The 13,906-nt window shown below is 39.1% G+C and overlaps 1 protein-coding gene across 18 annotated transcripts in view; it reads left to right on the top strand.

The window, feature by feature from the left end:
• Positions 1-13,906, top strand: part of RIMS2 (regulating synaptic membrane exocytosis 2) — a gene marked incomplete at both ends in the record, with an annotated part of 475,681 nt that overhangs the window by 406,137 nt on the left and 55,638 nt on the right. For 2 of the 18 annotated variants that reach the window (XM_084260491.1, XM_084260506.1), the window contains one exon: positions 11,881-12,122. The exons of the other annotated variants lie outside the window; for them this stretch is intronic. In XM_084260491.1, coding sequence (XP_084116617.1) covers positions 11,881-12,122 — 242 coding nt within the window. The remainder of the gene's footprint in view (positions 1-11,880; positions 12,123-13,906) is intronic. 18 annotated transcript variants of the gene reach the window in all.

Here is a 13,906-nt window from a genome sequence, read left to right as displayed (position 1 = left end):
TATGTATGTATCATTTTCACCCAGTGTAATTTCTACCATGGGGGAAAAGAGAACGTGGGTATAGTTATGTCAATATTGATGTAATTTTTATGGGAAAACATATGCTGTTTCCTGCAGCTGTCGACCCAAGACATTGGTGTTACAACTCTTTTAACACCACAACAAAGTGACTTTGCCATTCCTGAGATACGAACGTGAGGTTGCAGTACAATGTTCACCAGGTCCTTTGAGCAGCAAAACATTTTGTTGGTCAAGCATCTGGGGCAGATGTGATGGACCGAATCCGTCCCCCTAACATAACTCTTCTGCACACTTATGACTTGATAAGCAGAAAGCTGCTAACCTATTGCCAGGCTGTGACAGTGAAATCAAAGCACCTAAAATAAACTCTGGTTTTGGTATGATTTCATTAGTATGACTGGGCTGTGTAGAGTCTGTTAGAAATTCATGGGAAATTCATGTCCCATTCAGAGCATAGATTCAAACCCATTACTTTTAGATGCCAGCTTTTAAAATGTATTATTCCACAGCATGGCAAATCTTCAAAAGCTGCAGATCCATAGAGCTACTGGGTCGTTAGCAACATACAGCATTATTTTTACCTGATTATTATTTTAATGGAAAAGTTAAAAGGTGAAGTAGAAACAATATAGTTCTTTTTCTAACTTCTTTAAATGTACTTCATTAAAAATAAGTAATAAGCTTATCACTTAACCTTTTAAGAAACAAACATAAACTCTTGGCTATTACTTCATAGAAGTATTTCTAAAACAGTTACTCTTTTTTTGCCAGTGCCTTTGAAACGTTGCCAGACCCATCTGGCAAGTACTACATGTTAATTAAGGGTTGGGGGCCCAGTGCTGGTTAAAATATTGCTTTTCTTAATGATGATGGTAAGATGATACTCCATTTACCCATTTTAACATTATTTGACCAAGCATCTGAACATTTTGTTTCAGTACTGTCAGTGTACTAGCATGGTGTTTGTACTCAGTTTGGAAAGTCCATAAGGTGCTACCTAAAACAAGCTGGGAGATCTGTCACCAGGTGACCTATACTAGGAAACAAACCTATATATTTCCCTACAAATACTGCTGGGAGAACAGCACTTCCCAGATTGTAGCGACAACATGAGGACAATTCCTGTGGAGGGCCAAGGTAAACAAGAGGAGCTTTTGCTTATGGCAAGCATGGTGTGCAATGTACACATCAGCACAGCTGGGATTTCTGGTCATAGATTTGTCCTCCCCAGGTCAGAAAAACAAAATTTGCAGACTTGTGTCCAGAAAGATGTAAGCCAAGTTTCCTCCCAGCATCTATCTTTATGATGGTCTTAAGTTTTCTGTATGCTTTTCTAATTTCCCCCTGAGGCCCAAAGTGACTCAAAGTCATTTTGTCAAAGTGACAGAAGTCAGGCAGACAAGATCACGATGTCCCAGATAATGTCTCTTTGGTTGAGGTAATTATGGCTTCAGATCTCTTGCTCGTGTCCATTTAGCTCTGAGTCCCAGAAGATGATGTGGGTTTGTGAGATGTTAGCAGTGCTATTCTGACCCTGATTTTTTGGAGTCCTCAAGCAACCTGAATTTACAAGGAAAGAAGTAAATGTCAGAGTTGCTTTATTCTTTCGATGTCTGCTGCTTCACAGACTCACATAAACCGTTCAAGGAGCATATCCACTTTGTACAGTGCTAATCAAAGCACTCTAGTCTTTCATAAGTGAAGTTCAGAAGTGGCTATAGTGAAACCCATATCGACTACAGCAATTTGTTTAAATAAAGCCCTTTCAGGACATCTGGCTCTTTCCTGTGTGTTATGTGATTTTACCCTTAATGTAATCTCAGTAGTGCATCCTATCCAGATCCTCCATGCCTATCTTTTGAAGCTTTCTAGCTGTCAATGTGTTTTCTATTTAGAAAATCTTCCTTATAGCTAATTTCAGTTTAGCAAGTAAAGATGGTAAATCATAGCTTCTCTTACCCTGAGGCAATACATGATGTGTCATCTCTGTAGAGTTTGGAGAATTTCTGCCTTCAAGTCTGAAATTTTTCTCACTATCCGGACTAGATTTTGTATTATTTCTCTGGTGGTTTTTAGGCCTGGGACACACAGTGGATTTAACGTCTGGTTTATCAATTCACTGCTTGCTTTTCATTTCATGGAGCACTTTTCAACCCTTCAAGGAGTGAATCTGGGTAGCACTAAGTGAGCTTGCAGTATAGCTTGTGACAGACAGCAGTGTTAATACAGAAGCCAGAGTGACTCCTCTCTCTTCCATGTCTGTTGGATAACTGCAATTCAGCAGCATGTTCAAATCAGCCCATAACATTTAACTCTCAGATTAAGTGCGTGCAAGGTGCATGTCTGTAAGAGACACTCTCGATTAAATCAGGCTGCCCACTGTCAGTTTTCATTTGGCGAGCTTCTTGTTCATCTGCTTTCAGAAAGGCAACTGCTTCCTTGCCAGGCTGGGTTAAAGAAGATGCTTTCTAAACTCATAGATTTTGGATGATATTCAAAACTGACTCTGACTTTATCACCAGGCCTTCAGAACTTGCTCCTAGACTGCTCCTATTTACGAATTCATATAAAACTAGTCAATGCAAGACTTTTGATCCTCAGCAGTTTTCTCTCTGGGCTTCATTTGAACTCACACATAGTAAATGGCTAGTTTAGATCACTGTGTCAAAGGAAGGGATTTCTGCAAAGATTCACTATTGTTAGCAGGGTAATACAACTTTTCTGTAACTTTGTAAAGGACAACCAAGGAGTTTATCAACAGCAGATGACTAGGAATTTAATAAATTTTGTTATAAATTTAATTTAAACTTAAATGTTGCTGTAAATTTAAAAACTTATCAATTGTAGTTTTATATTAAAAACAGCCCATTATTCTCTCAGAGATGGTGAGAACTTTTATAAAAAATCCAATTGAAGAATTCAACTGCAAGTGTTTGCAAACAGTTATGTGTTACAGTGTTTGGAGCACAGGAAGTTCCGCACCAACATGCGGAAGAACTTTTTCCCAGTGAGGGTGACAGAGCCCTGGGACAGGCTGCCCAGGGAGGTGGTGGAGTCTCCTTCTCTGGAGATATTCAAGACCCGTCCGGATGCCTGAGTGATATGTGCACATAACAGAATAGATTACAGGCTCTGTTTTATTGTTTCCTACCAACTTTCTTGTTATAATATCAATAAAGTAAATGTAATAAGTACTTCCAGTAGCTATGGGAGATTTATACCACAAATTACTTAATAGGATAATCTTTGACCAAGTGATTCTCAGGAGATTAAGTCATTACAGTTTTGAACCTGCAGTGTCTCTCTTTGATGTGAATTGGCAGATGAGTACATGCATTGGCTGGAAGCATTGTTCCCGTGGAAATGTTATTTCCAACATCACAGCTGTCCCCATAATGCTGTTTTTGTTAAATTTCTTCAGCAAATTAATGAAATGAGAGCCTCTCCAAAAGAATTAAGAGACCTATTAAGAATGGCATTAAAACTCCTCTTCTGCTTGTAAAAAGCTGTAAATGAAATCTTCAGTGGGCCTTCCAGCCTGACAAGAGACGTCTTAGAAAATATCTATTACAACAACTGAAGAACTGTTAAAATCCATTCCCTAAGACACCATGGCACACAGCTGCACTCCACACTTGGCAAAGTGGAGTTTTACTATTGCAGGTGTTTTATTTTTGTTAGGGATTGTTACCAGGGAACTAAGCTAAATGATTATATGTTTTCATTTCCAATTTTGCCGTAAAGATGACTGTAAAAATACAAGCAAAATCCTCAAAAATCCCACTAACAATATACAGCTTATTGCTATACAGTATATGCAGATACTTTTGATATATTCCCCTTCACATTAAAAACATTGATAATATTGTAGACTCGGAAAATACCTGTGCTTCAAAACACTGGTTTTAATCAGGTGTATTTGTTGGTAAGTCAATTTTATATAACATCAGCAGTAATTTAGTCCTGTAAAATTCCTGTTGATGAGAGTCAGCTGATCAGGTTAGTGAAGAGGGAAGAGGAAGTTTTTCTACATCCACCAACACAAAATATCTCTCTTGTGAGTATGAGGAAGATTACAGAAGGAAGAGCAGGGAGAAGAAGAGACTGGAGAAAACATGAGATAAGACTTATGGGTTATGGGAAATGGCTGTTCGGTTCACAGAGTTGCCAGTTGAGCTGGGATTTATTTTGGATTATAGATATGTGGATTAGGAAATCATTTAACAAATAACACTTACATGAGTCCGATTATTGTTCTGATAAGTCAAGGAAAGAAAAGTGAGATGGCAGCAGAGGATGTCCAATGGGATATGATCTATGTTGTTGGAATGACCCTGGTGTCCCACAATTTAGTTTTAGACCTGTCTGTAATTCCTTGCCTATGATGAAAAACTGAGTCAGTGTTTTTTCCTTGCTTAGCCTTTCTTGTTGCTGCCTGTTAGGTTGCTTAATGTACAGAAAGAATGGACAGTACTGCCCAGCACAACATGGGATGCCTGCAAAAACCTTAATGGGGTTCTTTAACTTGTGGGACTTCACAATTGGTTTTTATAGCAGTAACAGCTTTCAGGGGAGTCCTTGTCTTTAGTTTCTCCATCCCCATTCTGGTTGGTTTGCCACATACTCCTAATTTCAATAGGGATGATAAAGCATAAGGACTCCCAGGTGTCAGTGGTTTTTGTTTGTGTTGGGTTTTTTTTGTTTGAGTTTTGGTTTTCTGTCCTAAAAAAAAAAGTTCCTGAGGAAATTTGGCACTTACTGTACTAGTCAGACAGTTTCTATAAAAAGTTTCCATTTCCATAGGCAAGAATGTGACAAACTAGTGAGATGCCATCCAACTCTGCAAGCAGTGCAAGAGCTGCAGCCAAAGACTTCAGATTTTTAACCATGGAGACAAGATGAGACTTGCCATTTAGTACATATGAGGTTTCAGTGTGTCTGCAACTGCTTCATGGAAAATGCAAGAGCAATCAACAAAATTAGCAATTAGTGTTTTCTTATTAAACACAAAGCACAAATAAATAAGGAAATGTTAGATGAAGTTTCTAATTTTTTTTTTTTTATTTCTTAAAAAATGTTGATTAACCCAATTTTTTATCTGGAACCTGCTTATGTAGGATCTGGAGCATTTATCCACACTGTACTCCTTCATACCTGATGCAAGAGCTACCAGATATATATATATATGTATATATAGTGGTTTCAAAATAGTTTCTCTGCCTTCAGGGCAGGATCCTTTCACATTGTGAAATCACCCCTCTCCTTAACCCAAACCTCACAAACAATTGCTTTCCTTCTTGGTCAGATATCCAGGAATGGGACAGTCTAAAGCAAAACTGAGTCAAAGATCTTAAAAGACTTACTTTTCTGCCTCCCTTCTGTGAGGGTTTCCTTAGGCACTTTACAGCATTTCCCTCTGGCTATGCATCAACTCCAGAAGGGATCGTTTTTCCAGATAGCCAGTGTTTTCTGTAATTTGGTCCAGATATTGACAAGCTGGGGAGAAAAACAAGGAAGTTTCTGATTTTCTGCTATAGTAGGAGCCTGGAAAACCTTGACAGCAAATTTGATTGCAGAGAATAATTTCACTCCTGTTTTGAAAGCAATTTGGTCTCTGTAAGGAGATCTTGAAGATGAATGCTTTTAAGAAATCCAGAAACTTAACACTGCATTTTCCAGAAGGTTTTATATGAGTAGCATTTTTGTACATGCTTACTGGTTTTCTTCAAAAGCATACATAAAAAGCTTCTAGGTTAGAATTGGCCTGTAGCATATTAAAATGAGAACAAACTCAGATTTGTAGTATCATCAAGGAATTTATCCTTATCATAGCTTTGTGCAGAACACAACATGCTGGTCATGCTGTTTCTGACACAAGCCAGGATGCTGTTGGCCTTCTTGGCAACCGGGGCACACTGCTGGCTCGTGTTCACCTGGCTGTCAGGCAACACCCCCAGGTCCTTTTCTGCCAGGCAGCTTTCCATCTGCTTTTCCCCAACTTGTAGTGTTGCATGGGGTTGTTGTGACCCAAGTACAGGACCCAGCACTGAACCTTGATGAGTCTCAAATTCTACTTTAGCTTTGAGAAAACGTTTTTTTTGGTAAGGATGTAAGACAGCTCTGTGTATTTAGTGTGTCAAGGTCAGAGAACAGGCCTAAGCCATTATATTAAGCATGATAGGTGTGGCACCGGGACAATGCCTGTGTAACAATAAGGACCATATTAAATTTCCTGTCATACACATCTTTCAGTCTGACTACCCTCAGATAGCTAGCATGGTATATTTTTAAGAATAGTATCTGGTTCTTAGGGCTGTTGTACTCTACTACTGGCTTTAAATTACAAATATTTATAGATGTCTAAATCTAATTTATTTCCCAATATCTCATTTTTCTCTTGTTTCTTTTAAAGACCTCTCTCCTTTAGCTTTGAGAACATATTACTTTAAAATGTAATCATAGAGGAGGTAGGCACAAAGATGTAAAATTAAGAGAAATACTTAGGAAGCTGACGTGACCACCTTGATCCTGACTATCTGGAATAATTATCACTTGGGAAAATACAGATATGCTGTTTTGAGTTTGCTTTACATAGACTGTTTTAATTGATGATCAGATTTCAAGGTTTGTTTTACACTTCACTGTTATTAGTCATTTAACTTGCGTTTGAGTATTCCTTCTGGTTATTAGTGATGAGATTACAGAGGAATACAGTATTTCAGGATGGGCACGCAAAGCTATTTTTCAAAATTAAGAAAAAATAGTAAAGAAAGTGATTGAAATAAAGATGGAGCACAACATTCTTCCTTCTTCTCTCTTCACCAGAAAGTTGAAGGATCTGACTCAAGTTTCTAGCCTACTTACACAGACAGAGATCTGTCTGGGGTTCTCAGAGTCCACAGGTGTTTTCTGGATTTAGAGCTAATGCAGGAAGCACCTTTCCCACGTGAATTTTGCCCATCACACTGCTCTTGCTGGCCAGTTTGGCCCCACAAGCCAGTCAATGGCCTGACTGTCACCATCAACCTGTTGTTGCTGTTGACTTTATCACAGAATCACAGAATGTTAGGAGTTGGAAGGAACCTTGAAAGACCATCTAGGCCAACCCCCCTGCCAGAGTAGGATAACCTAGATTAGGTCACACAGGAATGCATCCAGGTGGGTTTTGACTGTCTCCAGAGAAGGAGACTCCACCACCTCCCTGGGCAGCCTGTCCCAGTGCTCTGTCACCCTCACAATGAAGAAGTTTTTCCTTATGCTCCCATGGAATTTCCTATGCTGCAGCTTGCACCCACAGCCCATTGTCCTATCATTGGACATCATTGAGAACAGTCTGGCTACGTCCTCCTGACACTCATCCTTTACATATGTATCAACATTAATGATGTTACCCCTCAGTGTCCTCTTCTCCAGGCTGAAGAGACCCAGCTCCCTCAGCCTTTTCTCATAAGGAAGGTGTTCCACTCTCTTAATCATCTTGGTGGCCCTGTGCTGGACTCTTTCAAGTAGTTCTGTGTCCTTCTTGAACTGAGGGGCCCAGAAATGGACACAATATTCCAGACACAGTCTCACCAGGGCAGAGTGAGGTGGGAGGGGAACTTCTCTCAACCTACTAACTACAGCCCTTCTAATACCACCCCAGGGTGCCATTGGCCTTTTTCGTCATGAGGGCCCATTGCTGGCTCATGGTCATCCTGCTGCCCACCAAGACACCCAGGTCCCTTTCCCCTATGCTGCTCTCCAACAGATCTGTCCCAAACCTATACTGTTACCTGGGGCTGTTCTTCTCTAGATGCAGGACTCTGCACTTGTCCTTGTTTTATTTCATTAAATTTCTCCCCACCCAACTCTGAAACCTGTCCAGATCTCACTGGATGGCAGCACAGCCTTCTGGTATGTTGGTTACTCCTCCCATTTTTGTGTAATGAGCAAACATGCTGACAGTGCACTCTGTCACCTCATCTAGGTTGTTGATGAATATACTGAATAGCACTGACCTCACTCCCAACCCCTGAGGGACTCCACTAGATACAGGCCTCCAGCTAGACTCTGTCCCATTGACCACAACTCTCTGACTTTTTCCTTCAACCAGTTCACAGTCCACCTCACCACCCGATCCTCCAGACCACACTTCCTCAGTTAAGTAATGGGGATGTTGTGGGAGATGGTGTCAAATGCTTTACTGAGGTCAAGGTAGAGCACATCCACTGCCATATCATCATCTATCCACCTGCTTACGTCCTCATAAAAGACTGTAGGATGCCACAGAGCTGGGGTTGTGTGATGACTTTGTTCTTGTTTTGATTCTGCTAAAAGTCATTTATTGTGACATGATTGACATGGGATTTGGACTAGTATTGGAGGTTTTTCCTCCACCTGGCTGTGTATTCGCTTTGCAGAAGATATTTTTAAGACTAATACATTATTCAGTGCCTTGAGAACACTAGTTAGTGCATTATCTATTCCTTGACTCATAGAATCTCACAAATTAATGTCAAATTTAAAACGTTACTGTACATATTCAACTGGATATGTGTGTGATTATGTTTATTTATACATACTTGTAAAGAAAACTGAAGTAATTTCTGTTTCCTGTCAAGAGAGAAGTTTGTAGGATTTACTCTGTTTTGGTCTGAAGTCCATCTTATATTTCTGTTACTTTGGAAAGTAATCAAACCTGACAAAACTCCCTATTTTTCTGGGAATAATCCATTTCTGGGGCTTTCTAAGGCAGTCTATGTAGAAGTGTAGCTTTGCTGGTGAGGACACCAAGCATCTACAAACAATAAACAGTAAGGGAAGGTTTGGATGGCCAAAAAGGTTTCAGAGTGCTGATGAAAGAGGTGCCTGTGACAGCTGCAGATTTACTGTGAGGAACCATAAGCCACTCGGACCCTTCCTAGTAAGTATTTCTCTTTTTTATGGAGAGGAATTAAAAAAAAAAAAAACCCACACAGCACTACTGTGTGATGTCTTTCTCCATGTACTCTTGCTAGTTGGGAGCACAGCAAAGATGTCTTCCCTGCTGCTTTTAGAGAGGGGGGCAGAAAAACCTAAACCTTTAATTAAAGCAAATATTTTTCAAACTCTACTGAAAAAAATACTGTTTCGTGAATGACATTTGTACGACTATTTGGTATATCCACACACATCTAAATCTGTTTTTTCTTACTTGAATTTTCTTTCCATTTTTTCAGTTAGTCAAAAGACCATGGCTAAGTGAATACTGGCAGGTGTACACAGCAAAGACTTATTTTGCAATACAGATGCCTTTAGACACCAGCCAAGAAGCAAATATTTGTTATACATTCTACTTCCATAGTTAACTTCATGGTGAAATTATAGCAACTTTCTTTGCATGCCATACTTTCTAAGCACATTGATTTCTTTAATAAGGCTAATTATTGTAATCCATTGCACTTAAATAGAATTATACATCTTGGAAAAGGACACATGAAGCACCTCAAAGGCACATTAGACTCAGGAAACAGGAACTTTCTCCTCAGTGTAAGTTTTATGAGAAAACAGCGTTTTCACTACTATGACAGAAGGCCTTCCCTAAATGTTACTATCACTAATAAAGCAATGTCATAATTATAATTTCCTGTTAATAAATATGACAGGAACCCACTGATTTTCTGGGTATCATTCTTTAAAAATGGATTGGTGAGAGAGGTTGTTCTACAAGCAGTAAAAATGTTAGATCCCTATGACTCTGTGCTGTGCGAAGGGAGTCCCATGTGAAATGACAGTCAGTAATGACTTTCACTACAGTCTTTCCCCAAAGGGGCATTCATAAGATCTCTTTCCAGGTATCTGTTTTCAAAACAGTTTTGGAAACTAAATAGCTCTAGTTTGCTACTCCTGTGTCAAATTTGAACCATTTTTTAAAAATGTTTAAAAGAAAGAGAACTGGCAGGAAAGAAAACAAATAACAAAAACAAAAAAAACTCAGTCATATTAATTGTGTTTTCTTAGAGAACTTGGGTTAAAAATAGCATTACTGGATAAGGTGCTCTATTTTCTGATTCTTAGAAGAATTTTGCATAAGGTAAAGTTGAAGCTCTTGCTAACGTTTTTCTCTGTAGCGCTCTCTAGTATTCTGTATATGCAAGGTAGTGTTGAAACTGAGAACTGGTTTTTGTGGTGTCTTGCTTCTGTGAATCAATCCTTAGCAGTGTTAGTTTGAAAGAACGTAAAGCGTGTGATGTTATCATCTTCCATTTCAGTCACTGTAGTGCTAAAAATCCCCAACAATAGAGATGTACCACTTCTTTTTCCTTCCCTGCCTCCCTCTTTATTCAATTCTTACCCCATTTCTTCCTTCTCATTAACTGCACCAGTGTGAGTCAGTGTACAATAACATATAACAACAAAGAGAGTTAAAATAGCAGAGGGAAAAAAAAGACTGCGTTGCAGTCTTCTGTTATTGTCTGTCCAGGGAAGGACGCTAAGTCTCTCAGCTTTTTTTTGTGCCTCTCCATCTCCTGATCCAAACACTCCTTCATCTTTTCCCTTATAAATAACTTCCTTCAGAAACACAACCAATATTTTTTTTTTACTTAATGGCAGAAGTCCATTTCTTCTGTAAACTAGCTCTTACATCTTCCTCTGTTATGGCTTAACTTCAAGCATTTTGTGCCTTTCTGCCTGTGCAGCTGTCAACTAAAGAGCAAAGCACTTCATGGGTACCTCTCATATCCTATGTAGCACTGTTCTTACAATCTGATGCCTCATCCCATTTCCCCTTTAGTCAGCGGGAAGCGACTCAGTGATCCATTTGCTTCAGAGGATACTTCATTAAACCCACAGAGAAGTTTTGTGTGGCCAAATGTGTTCTAAAAACTTCATTAAAAAGTAGTTACCCCTTAATTTTTTTAAATAGAGTCAGGCCATTATAGGTAAGGGAAAAAGACTATGGTTATACTCTTAAATGTTCTGGAGCCATTTACTGAGTGGTAAAGCTCTAGGAATGGCCTCTGCATGTTTTTGAAAATCCGTTTACAAAGTAGAAATATTCTTTGTTAGTCTTTACATACTGGTGGTCTAGCACCACACTGGTGACTGGGGACTTTTCAGGGAGGTGCACTGTACTGAACAGAACAATAGAGGTTTACGTTCTGAGCGAGAATGTGACCAAAATAGAAATTCTCTCTATGTATTCTCAGGCCCACGTGTACTCCTGAGTTTCCAGGTTTGGATGTTTGACACTACCAGTTAGGTGTCAGGGCAAAATTTGGCTAGGTACTGTTGTCATCACTGTAAATTGTCATTTCTGTGCAAAGGAAAGATCTCAGCCTGGAGATCGGTTCCCCAGGGGAGTGTTCTTTAATTTCATCAAAATCATAGGGTGAGCGAGCTATATCAGATTCCTGAAAATATCCCTGAAATACCTGGATTTTTATAAAGCAAAGCTAGATTTCAGACTGAAATTCCACTCAGTATTGAATCAAGTATCTTTCCCAGAGGAATATCGATTATGTAAGTCTGTATATGTGAGGAGAGAGGCAGAACACTGATTGCAGAACTTAAAGTTCTCAAAAAAAAAAAAGTGTATATGATATACTGAGGTAGAAATTCTTTGATATGCTTTGCTAGTAGTGTGTTTTTAAGATGATCAGTAAATAGGAACTTATTACTTAAAACAAAATTTTGATGAGTCAAGTGCGTTTACAGGAAACCAAATGGGAACCTAGAACAAAAGTTGTTCCTTTTTACCTCTCAAAAACCAATCCCTACCTGTGTGAATAAGTTGCTTTTACCCTCCAGTCTCCCAAAACCTCCCATCTGAAACCTGTCCTTTTCTGTCTTCCCCTTTATACTCTTGTCTGCGCTGTTTATCCAACCACTGGCTGACAGTGTCTTTACATCCAAAATGCAAAGCAGACAGATGGGCGCCTCAGGAAAGAACATGACTAAGAGCACCAGCATCGGTGGGGACATGTACACGCTGGAGAAGAATGATGGCAGCCAGTCAGACACGGCAGTGGGTACTGTTGGTGGTGGCAGCAAAAAGAGGCGCTCCAGCATCGGTGCGAAGATGGTCGCCATCGTGGGTCTTTCACGAAAAAGCCGCAGCACGTCTCAACTCAGCCAAACTGGTAGGAACTGGATTTTTCTTTCCCCTTTCAAATTATCATGTAAATGTACGTGATGTGGAACTGTTCAATCCTGTTGAAACTGTCCAGTCAACAACATTCTACACAATGAAGGAAACGTTCAAACATCTTTTTCTCTTGACATTTACTAAAGTTTTTTTGTTTTTAGCAAACTCCTTTACAGGTTGGACTCAGGCTTTTATTTTCTGCTTGCTGGAACCTGATTAATGCACTAATTCCTTGCTCCTCAGGGCCTGACATAAACTGCTGTACTTCTGTTTGGGGAGAATCCGTACTGCGAGTTTGCCAAGGGTCAAAGAAACGTTGCAAAATTCCTTTGCTTCTGTCAGAAATAGTACTTGTATATTTCAATATGTTTGGGTTTTTTCACATTTGAAATGCAATCTTATTTTGAAACTATTTTCATAGACAAAATTATATGTTTTATAACTTTAGTATAGCTGGTTTGTCAATTTTTAATTAATTTCTTTTCAGCCAACGCGTGTATTCACCATCAGTATCATTTTTCCTTGTTTCTGTTTTTCTTAGTTAAAATTTGATACTGGTATATTCTGCCTAGGAAAAATGGAGAGTTTTTCTACTTTAATGCCTAAAGCATTCAAAATCTCATGTACTTTTTTTTCTATTCCTCATATTTCAGGGAAAATCCATATAATGCACTCTGAAAAGCTCTCATAGTCAATCAAAGAAGCTGTATAGGACACGTGTTATTTTCAATGGGAAAAGATTTCTTGTATTTAAATAAGATATATATAAGTGTTTAAGCAATTTATATAGCTGTGCACATATATGTTTTTATATATTACAAGGCACATACATAGCATATATTGTTCAGTATTTAGGCAAAACTCCTGTAATGTAGTATGTTTCAACTTTAGTGTTCAGCTGTGTGTGGTCCCATCTGAAAGTCTCCGTTGTTCTAACCACCATTCAAACATAGATAAGAAATTTATCAGTTCTCTTGAAAGTTTGCAGTTTATATCATGAAACTACAGTGATAACAGTGTTAATGTGCACGTAAATGGAGCAAAAGGACGATTTGCAATGTCAGGAATTGTGGTAATTTTGTATGTAAACTTTTATGGGAAGGGGACTTAAAATACGTGGAAAGAGTAGAAGTGAAAAGAGGGGAAAGGATGGTTAAGCAAGAGGGGCACCTATGCAGAGGTAGTACAGAGAAGCAGTATGGAAAGAGAGCAGGAGTGTGTGTCTGACTGAATGCAATATGCGACAAGGAGTGGAGAAGCGGGGAAAGAACGTACCTAGTGAAAGCTCTGAATATCGTGCAGGCACTGATGACTCCTCCAGTTGGGAAATCTTTGCACCAGTCTCATGTTTTACAAATTCACTTGTGGGTGACAGAAATGGCAGTTTATTACGCATTTCTGTTTTCTCTGAGTTCAAATGAATGTGAGGCAAAAGATGACATCATTTTCTTACAGGTCTGGGAAAGTGTCTGGTTGGGCAAGAAAAAAACAGCCACTTGCTCACCTAGAAATCTAAACGTTGCTCGTGTGCTAGTAGATAGGTATGCAGCTGTACTCATGTATTTGGGTATCACGTTAAATGCAATGCACTCCACTACTAGTTCTGATCTCATCTGTTCTCTCTTACTGTATGAGCTCTTTGTATGCTGTTCAAGTATGTCTCAGTGCTAGACAGAATCCGTACTGTGTGGCTTCCCTTGATCTGATTTAAACACCACGCTGTCTTTGTTCTTTGAGACTTCTGATCTGAAGCTTTTCTGTCTGTTATATCCAATCAGT

This window comes from Gallinula chloropus (assembly GCF_964237585.1).
Source record: "Gallinula chloropus genome assembly, chromosome: 2".
Lineage (NCBI taxonomy): Eukaryota > Metazoa > Chordata > Aves > Gruiformes > Rallidae > Gallinula > Gallinula chloropus.
The sequence above is the reverse complement of the archived record's forward strand: the minus strand, read 5'-3'. Positions and strand labels throughout refer to the sequence as shown.